Below are 19,291 nucleotides of genomic sequence, written 5' to 3'. Positions count from 1 at the left end.
TCACATTACTACCTGGTTTACGGCTTATTAATGGATCCTTTCTGACAGTGTAAATAAGGTAATTAAACTAATTAAGATTGCCTTATTCCTTATTGGTTATTGGACATTCAATGTATAGTTGTACCTATAGACCTTAGTCCAGTACTTACTTACTTACCTTAGGTACTTTCCGTGTCCATAATCCAGTGATTCTTTGGAGTGTCACCCTGGCCTAGCATATAAGAGGGGTTGGGTTCGATTCTTGGTAGCTCTACATATCTAGTACCAGCTCATTCAAATTCTCTGATACCCTTAAGTTTTCAAATCAATATAATGCTAGCAATGTTGCAAATATCGCAATATGCATTGAAGATGAATGATTCACAATAGAAGTTTTGTAGGTATATGTACCTATCTACATATCTTATAGGTATTGTGAAGATTTGTAGTAAGTAGGTACCTATGTGATACGTGACATTATGAGTTTTTTTTTGTGGCTCCAGATACCTATTAGTAAGTCCAGAAACCTATCTACACTGACATAGGATCCTACGTCATTCATACAGTAATACCGACCTAGAGATGAACTATAGGTAGATATACCTATCCACCTAGATGACGCCCATATCAGCTGATGAATAATAACTTCATGCTTAGGAACAGGTTGGCAGTGAGACTGAAAATTCAGCACATGTCAACGATATTCTATTTCAAGAATCTCGTCTCATTACACATGTCATAATATGGATAGAATTTTGTAAGTAACAATACCGTCAGTAAAATCTGAAATAGATAGCATAGTTTTTATAAATGGTAGGTATAATTTAAAGTGCTTTATCTAGACATTCTAGAGACCATCGATTCCGTTGAAGTAGGACAAGTGGAGTCTCATTGAAATTTAGATCGACACTTCGACACTCGACAGTAAAGAAACAAGATGGATTTATCAAAATAGCTTGCATAGGGCGAAGAGTACGTACCTACGTAGCCGATCATGAGAGGTTTTGAGATGCAGTTATAAAGGTCAACTTCCCTCAACTTCTTCAAAATTTGGGAGAAGATGCTTAGCTCACTCCTGGAAGTCGAGGACGCTAACTGTCGATTCCATGGCGACCTTAACAATTATTTTTCAGCCTCCGAAAATGTTTAGAAAACCTTGTCAAGGTCAGTATGTTGGAACCTAAATACTCCATTTACTAGGCCACCTGTAGAAACATACCTACCTAGGTATGTAGTATGTAGGTAGGTACCTAGATATATTCTCGTACCTAGGTTTAGATATTCCTAGGTAACACACTCATCTGTGCCAATTGTTGTTCCCATTGAAACATATCATATGTAGATGGTTAGAAATGTTGTATCTACTTGTATCTAGTATCTAGCATAGAATAGATCTACCGTACATACATAGTATGTACCTATTTGCATGGGTATTTATCTATTCTGTTTTGCATAGGATTTTCACACTCGATTTATACAGAACAAAAGAGGAAAATCGGCTTTAATAGCCTGTTTTATTTTCGTTCCAATAATAGGTATTTTTATCCTATTGATAATGAAGAACTTCCTTCCATATAGTGATAACGTGTGATTTCAATACTGCCAGGTAAAATCATGTAGGTGTATAATATGATTGGTTGATTAACTCAATACCTAATACTTAGGTGACCTAACCTAACCTAGCTTGTACAATTTGGCAGATATGTAGGTATACCTAGTTCCAAAAAAAAAACTTGTAACTTGGTAGCTTGGTACCCTGGACTCGTAAATATCTATCCACCAGAAGGTACTTTACCGTTTTAACTTCTAAAGGTTAGTCTGAGCCTGAATAATCTACCTCTTGGATCTCTTATATTCTTTTAATGAAAACAATTTACCAAGCAGTCGAACAAGAACTTGGTGGAAGGCACAACATATCGTGTGTGCTTATCAGACCGAAAACCGAAGAGCGAAAACCATCATTCTCTCATATTCGTTGAAAATCATATATTCTTCATATTGTGTTTTAATAACAATGATAATTGTCATATTTTTATCTGCTGACTAACGGTACCTACTTCAGCTTCCTCGGATATATTGGAGGCATTTTGTATGTAAGTTCGGAGCATTGAGGGGGGCATTGAGGTGTGAGTGCCCCCAAATTCCTTGTAATTGCTAGATAAACCATTTTGTAGACATAGGTTCATGTACTCACTTCCAGTCCTTGGTCCTTCAGAGGCTGATTGCAGCAAACCTTATTTACATACTTACTTATCCGTGGCTGGGGCCTTGTCGACCATACGCCTTGCCTGATAAACACCTTGTCTCCAATCTTCTCGGTTTTGTGCTGCATCCATCCATAACGCTGGGTCACCTCCCAGAGGCAGCAAACCTAGCAGTCGAAAAAACGTGATTCCATTGAGGCTTTCACCCTACATGAGCATGTTTCTGTCAGAATCAGTTAGAAAATTCCCGTACTCCGCTAAGCGGTCTACGCCCTTTAGGAGAGCCGTTTATGGTTAGTTTTATAATCATAATAACAGTTATTATGGACACATCTAGACCAACAATGAAGAAAACTATGCAACCAAGTTATTAGACGTATTCTCGGGTTTGATCCTTAGCTGATAGTGATTGCACGTTAATTTGATTAAATTTAAACCACTTGATCTTCTTATGGTTATGAACGTGATCACATCACTCATGATAGTCATGATGAGTTTCCCCTCTGATCTTGAACCAGTTGAAGACTTGGCTCACCAGCTTGATCAAGACTTGGCTCACTAGCTCACTGGATGCAAGAAGAATTCGACATTAATTATTGGTGAATAAGTATTCAACGCAATGAATTGGACAATTATTGGTCTGATCATGTACTGGAAAATTCATCCAGAACACCGCAACCTGATATCTGACTCTCCGGAGCTCTGGCTTTTTTTTCCGCTTTTAAGAGGACGTGGATTGTATTCTGGAAAAGGGATTGATTATGCAGAATACGCAGTAAGATAAGTAAGAACAGGAGATACTCTCGATAGCAATGTCATTTGTTTATCTGAGCCGAAGATAACACGAAGAAGGAGAAGGGGGGAGGAGGAGAAGAAGAAGAAAAAGAAGAAGAAGAGCAGAAACACAAGCAATGCACATCCGTTCGTTTTATAATCATAATAACAGTTATTATGGACACATCTAGACCAACAACGAAGAAAACTATGCAACCAAGTTATGAGACGTATTCTCGGTTTTGATCCTTAGCTGATAGTGATTGCACGTTAATTTGATTAAATTTAAACCACTTGATCTTCTCATGGTTATGGACGTGATCACATCACTCATGATGAGTTTCCCCTCTGATCTTGAACCAGTTGAAGACTTGGCTCACCAGCTTGATCAAGACTTGGCTCACCAGCTCACTGGATGCAAGAAGAATTCGACATTAATTATTGGTGAATAAGTATTCAACGCAATGAATTGGATAATTGGTCTGATCATGTGCTGGAAAATTCATCCAGAACACCGCAACCTGATATCTGACTCTCCGGAGCTCTGGCTTTTTTTCCCGCTTTTAAGAGGACGTGGATTGTATTCTGGAAAAGGGATTGATTATGCAGAATACGCAGTAAGATAAGTAAGAACAGGAGATACTCTCGATAGCAATGTCATTTGTTTATCTGAGCCGAAGATAACACGAAGAAGGAGAAGGGGGGAGGAGGAGAAGAAGAAAAAGAAGAAGAAGAGCAGAAATACAAGCAATGCACATCCGTTTCTGAAGATAAAAAAATAAAAATACATTCCTTCTACTGTTTCATCCTCTTCTTTTATGCTTTCTTTCTCTTGCTTTAAAAGTTGGAGCTTTGTGATATTGTCGTCTATATTCTATATTATCTGTCTTTGTAACTCAGTGTTCACGTGTTCTAATCCCAGCAAAGGCATGGAATTTTATATTTAAATATTCAAAAATTTAACTTCAAACAGTAAGATATCTGTACGCAGTACGAATACTTGCTGCTTACTTTTGGACTCGTTGCGTACTGTCTCTTCAAACTCTTGCTGCTTACTTTTGGACTTGTTGCGGACTGTATCTCCATCTTCAAACTCTTTTCCTCATTTCAAATTATTTCTTTTGTCTCCACAACTTTCTTCTTTTGACCTTTGACTGGGCTTACCAATATCTTCACTGGAACATTGATTTCTTGTGGCCACCAGAGGTAGTCTGGTAAGTTGAGTAAGCATTGCGTTCATACCCGTTCACCTGGCTCACGAGTTTTTTGTTTTTGATAAACGCGAAGGTTTGATTATAGGTATGCATTGGAATAGTAACAAGATAAATATCAAGGAGGAGACTGTACTATCCAAAGACAACAGCTACCTGAGTGTGTTCAGTGGAGGTGTAGACTTAGCAGCTGCTTCTAGTCCAGGGGGTGAGAACATCTATGATCAGAAAAGTACTCAACGGTTAAATAAAATGCCCCAACTGGTGAATTGGTATTTCTAGTAATCATCTCTGCTAGCCTTTTTAGACTAACTCAAAACAAAATTATTTATTTTTTGTATGTTTAATTAATTTCATTACCTTTGAAATCATGTTCACAGGAAAAGTTCTCTAAATACATTGAATCCGAGTCGTCAGCCACTGAAATTCTACTGGAAATGTTCAAGAAACAGCAGCTGGAGAGTGGATCCAAGGAGAACAAATAGACAACAGGACGTCAGTCAAGTAGATACTCAGTACTCAGGTGATTTAGAATGTCAAAACATGCATGTCAATGTAATTTTCATGTTGATGGGGTATGATAAGAATCATTGTAGAACCACCTGACAGATAAAACTTGGGTCGGTAGTATATTAGTCCAGGTAAAAAAAAGTGTCAGAAACATTTGTGTTACGCTGTTAGGGGTTACCGCCGGTGCCGTATTAGCGAAGTATCTAAGTACCTAATAGGTAAAAGAAATCGCTCTGCGCTTAGAGTTTTAGTAAGAACCTATTTGTTTTTCCCCCACTGAACCCAAATTTTCTACCAAGTATGACTAAATATTATGCTCGCGGTTTTCAACACCCGCCCTTGAGAAAGTGTCCCGAAATTTCACTAGGGAAGAGGATCTTTGCCACTTTCGGAAACCTTCCCAGTTTTTGACATAGCATATAACAAGTAGTACTACCTACCTATTTGTGGGGGTAAAAATCTCGTAATGGGGATAATCAGCTGATTAAAAAAAAAAAAAGCTGTTCGCATTAACCGAGAAAAAATAGCGACTCTATCGTTAACTGAAGTTTAGAGCTCAATTTAGTATGGCAAGAGGGGAAACATAAACCTAAAAAATTGGTTAACGCCCCTCACGTCATAAACACACTTCCATGTGAGGGGAGGTAGTGACCTTGACTAAATCGAGCTTTGGTTAACGGTTAAATAAAATGCCCCAACTGGTGAATTGGTATTTCTAGTAATCATCTCTGCTAGCCTTTTTAGACTAACTCAAAACAAAATTTATTATTTATTTTTTGTATGTTTAATTAATTTCATTACCTTTGAAATCATGTTCACAGGAAAAGTTCTCTAAATACATTGAATCCGAGTCGTCAGCCACTGAAATTCTACTGGAAATGTTCAAGAAACAGCAGCTGGAGAGTGGATCCAAGGAGAACAAATAGACAACAGGACGTCAGTCAAGTAGATACTCAGTACTCAGGTGATTTAGAATGTCAAAACATGCATGTCAATGTAATTTTCATGTTGATGGGGTATGATAAGAATCATTGTAGAACCACCTGACAGATAAAACTTGGGTCGGTAGTATATTAGTCCAGGTAAAAAAAAGTGTCAGAAACATTTGTGTTACGCTGTTAGGGGTTACCGCCGGTGCCGTATTAGCGAAGTATCTAAGTACCTAATAGGTAAAAGAAATCGCTCTGCGCTTAGAGTTTTAGTAAGAACCTATTTGTTTTTCCCCCACTGAACCCAAATTTTCTACCAAGTATGACTAAATATTATGCTCGCGGTTTTCAACACCCGCCCTTGAGAAAGTGTCCCGAAATTTCACTAGGGAAGAGGATCTTTGCCACTTTCGGAAACCTTCCCAGTTTTTGACATAGCATATAACAAGTAGTACTACCTACCTATTTATATATATTTTTTATCTTCCCTTTTGTCTGAAAGGGCTTGCTATGCAATACAATACATTCATTAGTGGAAGGTATAAACAATAACAAGATACGTATAATGCTTGTATACGTATCTTGTACTCATAACCTACCTTCGTCAAATTTAAACCATTTCGCTTCCTAAAGGGGGACTAATAAATTTAATCATAGATAGATCGAGGTAAAAAATATTGTCTAATTCTTGGCCACTATCGTGTTGCATGCAATGAATAAACCAATATGTGAAATGAAATTTCTACACTTTGTTTTTGTTTTTATTGTACAAGATTGTCCGTTGAATATTAACTAAGATACTAAGGATGGTATTGTACTATTACGGTACAAACTACAAAATGTAGTAATGTCAGATAGCAATGGCCATACTTGGTTCGTGGTAAAAAGTACGTGCATAAGTATTAGGTACCTACCTCGTCAAAAATTTAATTGTGTTAAAGTTTGTAAATTAATTAAATATTGATCAAAATAGATCTTGCCTCCTTTGTAAAGATAAAATTTATTCTGAAAAAAATTGGTAGGTATAGGTACCTATATCCTGTGTAATCCTGGGTGTCAAATTTAATTGCTATTTTTCGTAATTTATTTACACATAGGTATAAATATTTGCACGGATTCATGAATAGCTTGGAATAAAAAAAGAACGCCTTCTTCTTTATGTGTCCAGCAAATAAAGAAATTCTACTCAGAAAAACTGAAAGTTTTCTAATCTTATCATCGAAGGATTAACGCAAAATATGTACCTATCTATGTGTCTTTGATTAGGTAGAAGCAGACAACTAATCACCTACAGCCTATTCCTATGTAGATGTACCTAACTACGTCAACTGTAACGTCTTGATCAAAATATTTTTAACCCAAGTTTTATTTAAACTCAACAGTGTAAACAATCTTCGAATCTTTACCTAATATTTGTACAAATAATAAATTAGGTAGGTAGGTTCTGAAAGGACAGTAGTAAAATCTACTGTCGTAGTTATCGTCGTAGAAGTAGGTAGTTATCTACTGTCGCTTATTTGTGTATAAGTACGGTCATCATAGGTATTTAAAACTTCTTTATGTGTCCAGCAAATAAAGAAATTCTACTCAGAAAAACTGAAAGTTTTCTAATCTTATCATCGAAGGATTAACGCAAAATAGGTACCTATCTATGTGCCTTTGATTAGGTAGAAGCAGACAACTAATTACCTACAGCCTATCCCTATGGTACCTAACTAATTACCTACGTCAACTGTAACGTCTTGATCAAAATATTTTTAACCCAAGTTTCATTTAAAATCGACAGTGTAAACAATGTTTAATAGTTATCTTCAGAATCTTTACCTATTTGTACAAATAATAAAGGTAGGTTCTGAGAGGACAGTAGTAATACCTACCTAAAAGTAATAATAGTAGGTAGTTATCTACTGTCGCTTATTTGTGTATCCGGTCAATATTATAGGCATTTAAATGTACAGGTGTGATACCAATAACATCAATAACATTTATGTAGGAGGCACCTCGAAGTACTTTTGCTGTAGGAAGGTATACTTACTGTATGCGACCACCTGATCACCTCCTGGTATAGGTATTAAACTCTTAGTTATCTGCCAGGCATCAGTTTCAGGTTAAAGCTATTAGTCATTGTAAAGTTAATGGTTTCAATAAGGGTACAAGGGCCCTACTACCTAGAGACATGCTTAGTATTTAAAAGTACAAGTGTGATACTGATAACATTTATGTAGCAGGCACCTAGCCACCTAGAAGTACTTTTGCTGTTTACTGTATGCCACCATCTGTTAACGACCTCTTGGTAGGTATACCAGCCTTTTAGTTATCTGGATGCTTATCAGTTTAGGTTGAAGCTATTGGTGATTGTAAAGTTAATGGTTTCAATAAGGGTACAAGGGCCCTACTACCTATAGGGACATGCTTTGGAAAGGCTGCAACCCCATTGTATACGATTTCTAATGTTACTACGCGATGGCGACGCGCGATCAAATGCAAAGCAACATGTGGTGTACCTTGATAAACTTTTGTAATGTAGGGAGTAGGTACCTATGACGGACGGTGGAAAATCCCCTGACGGGACCCCCTCTTATTTTGTTACATAATATTACCTATTTTATTTTTTCCCCTTCTTCTGAAATCTGAATATTGTTGAATATCCAAGCACCTACTTGAGTGTTAGATAACGTGATCTGGGATTTTATGTTTATAGGTACCTTTATTATTTACACTCTACAGTCAGGTAGCCACTACTTTTTACTGGAAAACAAACTTAGGTTATCAGGTTATCACTGTTAGATATCAGTATAAGTACATACATATAATAATTATGGCCATCTACATAGGTATTAGATACTTTTCCTGAGAAGAGTATTAGTATATCTACCGGAATCCGGAATTGCTTTTCAGTCTCATTAGGTGCTTATGCCATTTACTAACATGTTCCTATTGTGACGTTTTAATATTGCAAGTGCCTGAAAATGGCATGACATCACATTTTTAAAATTATCTGCGACAATTTTCAACTTCCTCGACGTCATGGAGTTCTGTAATCAAAATGTCTTCGGAAATAATTTACAGAGGAAGAAGACAATTGAAAATAACTACAATATGGGTACCCAAATATACTTATAAGTACATTTTATTTTTTCCCCTTCTGAAATCTGAATATTGTTGAATATCCAAGTACCTACTTGAGTGTTAGATAACGTGATCTAGGATTTTATATTGTAGGTACCTTTATTAATTAATGTTAATGTTATACTAAATCATGTAAATAACTATGAATATAAACTGCACTAGTCTTAATTTTGTTGCTTTATGTCACATTAGGAGCTCAGAAGGAATTTTCTTGATGTCTCCTCATAATCAAAAATACAATCGGATGTGAATAATTATTATAAGTATCCGCCTAGGTACCCATGTACATAATGTAGGTTCGACCGCGTCCAAAATTATTAACCTTGAAGTTTTTTCAAAGTTGAACAATTTCCATCTCCTGTGAAACTGAAGTTTCTCACCGTCTAGGTAGCTCTTGTACAGCTTGCTTACTTGCTTGGTAGAGCGGAACTCCCATCTCCTAAGACAAAGCTAAATTATTGTTCAGGAGGATGAGAAATTTGATATGAAAGTAGCCATACGTTTCACATCCACATCTAAATCAAGCCAAAACTTTCAAGAGAATTAAAGAATTTAACGAGTAGGAATTCTTCTTTCCAGTTGTACCTAGAGTATATTGATTCGTTTTGAAGATTCGGCCGAGGCTTTTCTTTCCATTGAACATTGGACATCACGATTAGAGACATAGATATAGGTAATAAGGATTTATTATGATCCAAGGTGGTCATTTGAGTTCAAGTTCGGTCACATTCACAGTAATAATTATTATTCATCTGAAGCGAATTGATGTTTCTTTGACTTTACCTACATTAGGTAGAGATAAAGCTTTACCCGGCCGGGAATCGAACCCGCAGCCTAGAGCTTACAAGGCACCAAGGAGGACGCACTACCAACCAAGCTAACTAGACTGGCCTTCACAGCCTTCGATAACACTGTGTGGACTTGTGAAGAGGAGATTACTAGATTAGACATTATTATAAAACGCCCGAAATTTAGCTTGATGATGCAATGTGCTTTGTATTCGACCGAGTTATATTACCCCTTCATTTTTTAAAAGAGACCACACGCATGTTTGTACAGTAATGGCCGCCTGGAATAGAATGGCGCTAAAATTTGAATTAGTTCAAAATATGTGATCAAAAATATCAAAATTTTGTTACAAGGAAGAAGGAGATCAAGGAATTCAAGGATTTTATCTATTCTGAAACCCAATATTCCTGTTTTCTTCTGAAATATTGAGCTTTTGAGCTATTTATCGGGAAAATATTGATCCTTTAAGCTGTTGGACGATCAGACGTGATCTATCGCCATGTCAAAGTCACACTTATATCTGAGGACTGGGTTCCCGAGAGCTCCCCTAGTCAATGGATTGGGCCGATACATGTGCCAGGTTAAGAGAATGACCATCAAGTTCTGCAAGAGTCATGGATCTAGTCGTGGTGTGAGGTAAGGAAATAGGGCTTATGTTTTCATTTGGGTAATCAAGCACCCTATCTTTTTACTCTCTGAAATTTTAGTGTAGGTACTAAGGATTGCTTCACAGTGGATTTGGATTATTAGTGCACTAGTAATCAGTGTCACCTAGTGTCAAGTAGTAATCAGAGTCACCTAGTAGATTAGCTCCAAAATTCAAGATAGACATGTGTAGGTTGGTACATATTAAATGAGTTTGATATGTCCAACTGCCAAATACACACAATATATTCAGAAGCATTCTATGGTATTGATAAGATAGACACACTCAAACTAAATGGGAACAAACTCGCCAGTTTAAAACCAAGAACTGTAGACAAACTCCCTTACATTAGAAATCTCGACATTTATGACAATCCTTGGTTGTGTGACTGTAAATTGCGGGAAGTGAAACAATTCATTGATAAGTACAATATCCAGTTCTCTTTTGATCCAATTTGTATCAGTGGTCCTAAAAAGAACATTGGTCAAACATTTCTTGAACTTTCTATCAATGACTTTGCTTGTGTACCTGAAGTTGAACTTGCAAATAACAATGAACCTGTCAAAGAGAAAGTCATGGTGTTACCGGGATCTAATTTGACATTGGATTGTCGAGTTCAATCCGCTACACCCTGTAGAATCATGTGGTCCATCAATCGTAAGATCTATGACCATGTCAATTGGAATAGTAACAAGATAAATATCAAGGAGGAGACTGTACTATCCAAAGACAACAGCTACCTGAGTGTGTTCAGTGGAGGTGTAGACTTAGCAGCTGCTTCTAGTCCAGGGGGTGAGAACATCTATGATCAGAAAAGTACTCTAACTGTATTTGACACTGAACTTCACACTGATGATGGCAACTATGTATGTATTGTAGAGAATAACGCAGGACGGACTGAGAAAGCGATCATTGTTGAGTTTAGTGATGCAGGATTTGCTGCAGGCAGTTTTCAAATGAGATCTTTAATCATCGCTCTGTTCATCATCGTGCTGATGATAGCATTCGGCATCCTTGTCATCAAACTAGTCAATAAAAACATCAGCAACTCTATTGTTAAGAATTCAACTAGTTCTGTAGGGTCTGTCACTAAGAACAACAGCCTTTCAGATACAAATTATGACAATAACACTGAGCTACCTGCCAGACCTCCTCTACCCAAAGACTTGGACTTGCATAACGCCCATGTAGTACAATGTGCTTCAGATCTAGACCTGGTTAGTGCTGCAAGGTACAATGAGTGGCAACAATACTCTACGCCTGAGCATTTCAATAGGTCCAAGAGCTCTTCTGGATTTTATGATCCCCATGATATGTTGCCAATCATAAATCTCTCAAGTCAGGCATCCAGTAGTATCCAGGATTTCCCGCCAGACTTTGGCTTACCTGTTGTCAATGATTATGACAAAATGCCCAGTGCTAAGACGTTGCGTGTGTGGCAGAGAGGAGTTCCTGTGTTACCTCAGTACACCCCAGGCAAGCGGAGCATTATTTCCTTCAAAAATAACCAGGCTACCGATGTATGATTTAGTTCAAGTACCTAGGTATGTAGGTACATACTTGTAATTTCAAAATAGGTCCGAGGAAAAGGTCATAAATTTACTTTTTGCCTTTTCATCTTGTTGAGAAATATTTAAATACTTATCTTTGTGTTCCTTAAAAGCTGTCTTTACGTTGCTAAAATTTTAATATCAAACATGCTTCCCGAAATCCTGACACGCACTCAGACACAAATGGATAGAACCAATACTGGCTGATTCGCCGAAGCTTTTCCTACTTTGTATTTATAAACTTTTCTATTATTAGAAGTTTAGCTATAGGTGCCATAAACATCAGACCTATGTAAGTACTTTAGTACCTAATTAATATTTACCTTTACATGAACTTCAAAATATCTCGTAATCTCGTCATGGTGCGAAGCTTTTTCTGCTCTGTGAAAAAGCTCTGCTTTACCTCAAAGAATTTGATATTTGAGAATTTCAGAAATCTCAAGCCAACATTGTTTTATTTTTCCAATAAACACCTACCTAACTCTAATACTTTCAGAGACTTCATCGAAACAGACATGATTGATTTTGTTACTTCCATGTGAGGGGAGGTAGTGACCTTGACTAAATCGAGCTTTGGTTAACGGTTAAATAAAATGCCCCAACTGGTGAATTGGTATTTCTAGTAATCATCTCTGCTAGCCTTTTTAGACTAACTCAAAACAAAATTTATTATTTATTTTTTGTATGTTTAATTAATTTCATTACCTTTGAAATCATGTTCACAGGAAAAGTTCTCTAAATACATTGAATCCGAGTCGTCAGCCACTGAAATTCTACTGGAAATGTTCAAGAAACAGCAGCTGGAGAGTGGATCCAAGGAGAACAAATAGACAACAGGACGTCAGTCAAGTAGATACTCAGTACTCAGGTGATTTAGAATGTCAAAACATGCATGTCAATGTAATTTTCATGTTGATGGGGTATGATAAGAATCATTGTAGAACCACCTGACAGATAAAACTTGGGTCGGTAGTATATTAGTCCAGGTAAAAAAAAGTGTCAGAAACATTTGTGTTACGCTGTTAGGGGTTACCGCCGGTGCCGTATTAGCGAAGTATCTAAGTACCTAATAGGTAAAAGAAATCGCTCTGCGCTTAGAGTTTTAGTAAGAACCTATTTGTTTTTCCCCCACTGAACCCAAATTTTCTACCAAGTATGACTAAATATTATGCTCGCGGTTTTCAACACCCGCCCTTGAGAAAGTGTCCCGAAATTTCACTAGGGAAGAGGATCTTTGCCACTTTCGGAAACCTTCCCAGTTTTTGACATAGCATATAACAAGTAGTACTACCTACCTATTTATATATATTTTTTATCTTCCCTTTTGTCTGAAAGGGCTTGCTATGCAATACAATACATTCATTAGTGGAAGGTATAAACAATAACAAGATACGTATAATGCTTGTATACGTATCTTGTACTCATAACCTACCTTCGTCAAATTTAAACCATCATTTCGCTTCCTAAATGGGCGACTAATAAATTTAATCATAGATAGATCGAGGTAAAAAATATTGTCTAATTCTTGGCCACTATCGTGTTGCATGCAATGAATAAACCAATATGTGAAATGAAATTTCTACACTTTGTTTTTGTTTTTATTGTACAAGATTGTCCGTTGAATATTAACTAAGATACTAAGGATGGTATTGTACTATTACGGTACAAACTACAAAATGTAGTAATGTCAGATAGCAATGGCCATACTTGGTTCGTGGTAAAAAGTACGTGCATAAGTAGGTACCTACCTCGTCAAAATTTTAATTGTGTTAAAATTTGTAAATTAATTAAATATTGATCAAAATAGATCTTGCCTCCTTTGTAAAGATAAAATTTATTCTGAAAAAAATTGGTAGGTACCTATATCCTGTGTAATCCTGGGTGTCAAATTTAATTGCTATTTTTCGTAATTTATTTACACATAGGTATAAATATTTGCACGGATTTATGAATAGCTTGGAATAAAAAAAGAACGCCTAAATACAGTCCGTTACCTAAGACTTTCAGCGGACAGTATCATTTGACAGTAGAATCGTCGAAGAACGACATTAATTTAACATTTAGTTCCTTATCCCCAAATAAATTCTGTATTTTAGCTATTTGGTGCCTATTCTGACATAACTGCTTTTACTATTGCCAATAACCTAACATAATATTTTGTATGGCAGACATACATATTGCATGTAACTCATCAACAGAAAGTAGTGTGAAACGCCGGAAATGAAATTCAAACTCTTCCAATTACGTGCGCGTATTCTCTACGTACAATTGGTTTTATGTAAGCGTTTCAGTCTCTTTGGAATATGACATCGTGTACAGGATCTTCATGTTATCACATTGTCTCAAAGTTAAGATAAATGAGAAACTTCAACATTAATAACTGTCCCATAAAGTGACGTCACGTAGAGGAATTTTGACTTGAATAATACGTGGAACTATGACAGCACTTTTTAAATGCGAATCGGATTGCTGAGTCCTTTTTCGGACTAAACAGCGCTTTCTCTATAGTTCAATATACTATGGATAGACCCGTTTTAGCAAGAGAATAATTTAAATGCGAATCGGATTGCTGAGTCCTTTTTCGGACTAAACAGCGCTTTCTCTATAGTTCAATATACTATGGATAGACCCGTTTTAGTAAGAGAATAACATGTGTGAAAGAGTTGACAGACTAGGTGGCACAGAACTGACAGAACCCTATTGGAATGACCATAGTGTCTCCTTTTACCCAATTCAAGGAGCCACCAGGGGCTTGGTATTCCTGGGTGAAAGAGTTGACAGACTAGGTGGCACAGAACTGACAGAACCCTATTGGAATGACCATAGTGTCTCCTTTTACCCAATTCAAGGAGCTACCAGGGGCTTGGTATTCCTGTGGCCAGCTACTCACTATCAAGCACACCTGATTAGGTCCGCCTCTCAGGTCTACCTGTTAGGTCTAACTGATAGTGAGTGTCTGGCCTTTAGAGCCTAAAATATGTAACTCACTATTCAACTTCCTAAGGGATTTGACTTATTGACCAAGTACTCCACTGAAAAGAGCACCACAGTTCTTTTTTACTCCACTCTTTACACACCACTATTGCTCTTTACATGCTCTATAAATTAAGATGAAATAATTATAGTCCAATGTTGTTCTGAATCTGAATGCACAGGAAATATGAAGACTGTCGCAATTTGGATCATTGCACAAAAAGAATAGAAAACCAAGGCAGATTTGAGTTGTGTAGCTCTTTGATATAAACATCTAGGTACCAATCTAATAACCTGCAAGATCTGAAAGTATCATGATAGAAGACTCAGTATGTGTCTACACTACACTCTACAGTCAGGTAGCCACTACTTTTTACTGGAAAACAAACTTAGGTTATTAGGTTATCACTGTTATCAGTATGAGTACATATTATAATAATTATGGCATCTACATAGGTATTAGATGCTTTTCCTGAAGAGGAGTATAAGTATATCTACCGGAATGGCTTTTCAGTCTCATTAGGTGCCTATGCCATTTACTAACATGTTCCTATTGTGACGTTTTAACATTGCAAGTGCCTGAAAATGGCATGACATCACATTTTTAAAATTATCTGCGACAATTTTCAACTTCCTCGACAAGTCATGGAGTTCTGCAATCAAAATGTCTTCGGAATTAATTTACAGAGGAAGAAGACAATTGAAAATAACTACAATATGGGTACCTACCCAAATATACTTATAAGTATGCAAAGCAACATGTGGTGTACCTTGATAAACTTTTGTAATGTAGGGAGTAGGTACCTATGACGGACGGTGGAAAATCCCCTGACGGGATCCCCTCTTATTTTGTTACATAATATTACCTATTTTATTTTTTCCCCTTCTGAAATCTGAATATTGTTGAATATCCAAGTACCTACTTGAGTGTTAGATAACGTGATCTAGGATTTTATGTTTGTAGGTAGGTACCTTTATTAATTAATGTTAATGTTATACTAAATCATGTAAATTATAACTATGAATATAAACTGCACTAGTCTTAATTTTGTTGTTTCATATCACATTAGGAGCTCAGAAGGAATTTACTTAATGTCTCCTCATAATCAAAAATACAATCGGATGTGAATAATTGTCTATTGCCTATTTTAAGACATTACCTACCTTTCTAATAGGTAGGTTATTATAAAGTTATTAAATATTGTTTTGTACATTTTTTTTTTATAACATTATGAATGTTTTGTAAATTACGAAAATTGAAAATAAAAAGAGAGCCCCAATGATCACGAAATCATTTGGACTGACTTTCGGATATACCGTATAGCTGTTATTTTAATTTTGTTGTCCTGGTAAACACTAAGGCCAGCCAGTCACTATCAGATACCTACACCCGATCAGGTCCGCTTGTCAGGTCTACCTGACACCTGATAGTGATGAGTGACTGGCTTAATGTTAAGACGTACGTAAGTACCTGGATAGATTCGAATCCACCCCAGCGAGACCAACCTAGGTACAAAGGTAACTAACACATGAATCTGGACCTTCTGCATAATATCAGTGTCCCATAAAGTGACGTCACGTAGAGGAATTTTGACTTGAATAATACGTGGAACTATGACAGCACTTTTTAAATGCGAATCGGATTGCGGAGTCCTTTTTCGGACTAAACAGCGCTTTCTCTATAGTTCAATATACTATGGATAGACCCGTTTTAGTAAGAGAATAATATGTGTGAAAGAATTGACAGACTAGGTGGCACAGAACTGACAGAACCCTATTGGAATGACCATAGTGTCTCATTTTACCCAATTCAAGGAGCCACCAGGGGATTGGTATTCCTGGACCAATTTTACTTACACCTTTGGAAATTCAAAATGTCTTCGGAATTAATTTACAGAGGAAGAAGACAATTGAAAATAACTACAATATGGGTACCTACCCAAATATACTTATAAGTATCCGCCTAGGTACCCATGTACATAATGTAGGTTCGACCGCGTCCAAAATTATTAACCTTGAAGTTTTTTCAAAGTTGAACAATTTCCATCTCCTGTGAAACTGAAGTTTCTCACCGTCTAGGTAGCTCTTGTACAGCTTGCTTACTTGCTTGGTAGAGCGGAACTCCCATCTCCTAAGACAAAGCTAAATTATTGTTCAGGAGGATGAGAAATTTGATATGAAAGTAGCCATACGTTTCACATCCACATCTAAATCAAGCCAAAACTTTCAAGAGAATTAAAGAATTTAACGAGTAGGAATTCTTCTTTCCAGTTGTACCTAGAGTATATTGATTCGTTTTGAAGATTCGGCCGAGGCTTTTCTTTCCATTGAACATTGGACATCACGATTAGAGACATAGATATAGGTAATAAGGATTTATTATGATCCAAGGTGGTCATTTGAGTTCAAGTTCGGTCACATTCACAGTAATAATTATTATTCATCTGAAGCGAATTGATGTTTCTTTGACTTTACCTACATTAGGTAGATATGTGTTTCAACCTTTCAACGAGGACCGACATATTCAACACCTAATCATTAGGTGTACCTGCCCAATTATTTTTAAGTATAGTTAGATGGGGTAGATAGGCACCTACAAAGAGATGGGTATCACTGAACGACCTTTTTGTTTTCTTCTCTTGTTACAGGTAGACCATCACCATAGTAAGTGTGAAGTCCTGATGAAGCAACCAGCGAGTGAGCGTGGGAAATGGATGAGTTGAAGCTATAACCTTGGAGGAATCAATATCCATTAGATTTAATTTCACACGTGGACCATGGTCTCTCTTCTGTGACAATGTGGTACTTCACTTTAGATCTCACCAGGTCTTCATAAGTTGAGATAGAATAGAATGTAGAACAACAATGTGCCACAAGTTTATATTAAGTGTCTTCCTGCTGACACTACTTGCATCAGTAACCCAAGCTTCCTGTCCGCTAGGATGCTCATGCAAGTGGAAAGCAGGCAAGAGAACGGTGGAATGTATCGACCGGAATTTCTACACCATACCTGAAGGAATTGACTTGGATACCCAAGTCTTGGACCTATCCAGCAACAATATCAATGTCTTGCAGAAAGAAATTAAGCTCTGCTTTACCTCAAAGAATTTGATATTTGAGAATTTCAGAAATCTCAAGCCAACATTGTTCTATTTTTCCAATAAACACCTACTTAACTCTAATACTTTTAAAAATTAAGCTCTGCTTTACCTCAAAGAATTTGATATTTGAGAATTTCAGAAATCTCAAGCCAACATTGTTCTATTTTTCCAATAAACACCTACCTAACTCTAATGCTTTTAATATACTTTCAGAGACTTCATCGAAACAGACATGATTGATTTTGTCAAGGAAAGTCCACAATTTGTTCTTTATCTCAAACCTAGAAGACATCATTCTCCACATCTCATCACAGAATATTGTAAGTGTAGACACCCTTGGCTAATTTTCAGTGAAAACACCCCCAGAAAACAAGGCTGATATATTTAATAGTCTGATTTTTAGAATTAATTCGAAAATCCCTGTTTGACAATGTGTAAGGAAAAAATTCATTCTCCACATCTCATCACAGAATATTGTAAGTGTAGACACCCTTGGCTAATTTTCAGTGAAAACACCCCCAGAAAACAAGGCTGACATATTTAACAGTCTGATTTTTAGAATAAATTGGAAAATCCCTGTTTGACAATGTGTAAGGAAAAAATTTGGTTTATTACCTACTTATAATTAAAGAGAAAGTAAAACTACTAAACATTTGTTTTGTGAAATAATTACTAAGATAAACAATTTGAAATATTGCATGCAAGAGGCTATCTGTTGTGGGATTCAGGCTGTGACTTGATGATTTATTCACAATAGTAAACTTGTTGCGGGCTGTAAAAAAATGCCCCTGTTACCTATGCCTGTTGCAAGGTGTGTCTCATTTAATTTTTCACTTTAAACTCCATCATCATTATCTTTTTATTTTAGTAAATGGTGAAAGATTTCACATGTCATTTCACAACTTTAACCGGGAAGAAATAACAAAATGGGTAAATTTGATGAAAACCCGAGCCGGAGCACCCATTATGGCATACAGGAAGCTTTGGCACACAGACAACCCATCTATTCAAGGTGTTTGGAGTCCATTTGAAAACCAAGATACCACAGCCAATGTTACCACCTTCCCTAGTGTAAGTATTTAGTCTAGAGATTACAGATTACAGTAATAATTCATTTGGTTAACTTTATCCAGTATCATTTATTGACCCTTCATACTTTTATTAAGTTAATTTATTAAGTTAATTTCTCTATACATATTGCATGTAACTCATCAACAGAAAGTAGTGTGAAACGCCGGAAATGAAATTCAAACTCTTCCAATTACGTGCGCGTATTCTCGACGTACAATTGGCTTTATGTAAGCGTTTCAGTTTTATTTTAATTTTGTTGTCCTGGTAAACACTAAGGCCAGCCAGTCACTATCAGATACCTACACCCGATCAGGTCCGCTTATAGTGAGTGACTGGCTTAATGTTAAGACGTACGTAAGTAGCTGGATAGATTCGAATCCACCCCAGCGAGACCAACCTAGGTACAAAGGTAACTAACACATCCG

The 19,291-nt window shown here is 36.6% G+C and overlaps 1 protein-coding gene and 2 long non-coding RNA genes across 3 annotated transcripts; 1 reads left to right on the top strand and 2 right to left on the bottom strand.

Moving 5' to 3' along the window:
* Nucleotides 1–4,637: 4,637 nt before the first annotated feature.
* Nucleotides 4,638–6,751, bottom strand: LOC113468769. The gene is made up of 2 exons (XR_003392405.1): nt 6,070–6,751; nt 4,638–5,118 (listed from the first exon to the last, which is right to left on the bottom strand). It is a non-coding gene; the product is annotated as an uncharacterized LOC113468769 (long non-coding RNA).
* Nucleotides 6,752–8,055: 1,304 nt separating this feature from the next.
* Nucleotides 8,056–8,989, bottom strand: LOC113468770. Its single transcript, XR_003392406.1, has 2 exons — nt 8,834–8,989; nt 8,056–8,312 (listed from the first exon to the last, which is right to left on the bottom strand). It is a non-coding gene; the product is annotated as an uncharacterized LOC113468770 (long non-coding RNA).
* Nucleotides 8,990–9,854: 865 nt separating this feature from the next.
* Nucleotides 9,855–18,893, top strand: LOC108252784 (39S ribosomal protein L43, mitochondrial). Its single transcript, XM_026825922.1, has 3 exons — nt 9,855–10,161; nt 18,009–18,115; nt 18,664–18,893. The coding sequence occupies exons 1-3, from the start codon at nt 10,025–10,027 to the stop codon at nt 18,876–18,878; spliced, it is 459 nt and encodes a 152-aa protein (XP_026681723.1). The 5' UTR covers nt 9,855–10,024; the 3' UTR covers nt 18,879–18,893.
* The last annotated feature ends 398 nt before the right edge of the window (nt 18,894–19,291 follow it).

Source organism: Diaphorina citri, unplaced genomic scaffold (genome assembly GCF_000475195.1).
Source record: "Diaphorina citri unplaced genomic scaffold, Diaci psyllid genome assembly version 1.1 scaffold841, whole genome shotgun sequence".
Classification (NCBI taxonomy): Eukaryota; Metazoa; Arthropoda; class Insecta; order Hemiptera; family Psyllidae; genus Diaphorina; species Diaphorina citri.
This window is presented reverse-complemented; position numbering and strand designations above follow the sequence as displayed.

What these genes read in the sequence shown, in the direction of transcription:
- LOC108252784 (XM_026825922.1), top strand. Translation starts at nt 10,025, where the DNA reads ATGTCAAAGTCACACTTATATCTGAGGACTGGGTTCCCGAGAGCTCCC. An exon ending in GGATCTAGTCGTGGTGTGAG is followed by an intron (nt 10,162 to 18,008) that starts GTAAGGAAATAG and finishes ATATACTTTCAG; the next exon opens with AGACTTCATCGAAACAGACA. An exon ending in ACATCTCATCACAGAATATT is followed by an intron (nt 18,116 to 18,663) that starts GTAAGTGTAGAC and finishes TTTTTATTTTAG; the next exon opens with TAAATGGTGAAAGATTTCAC.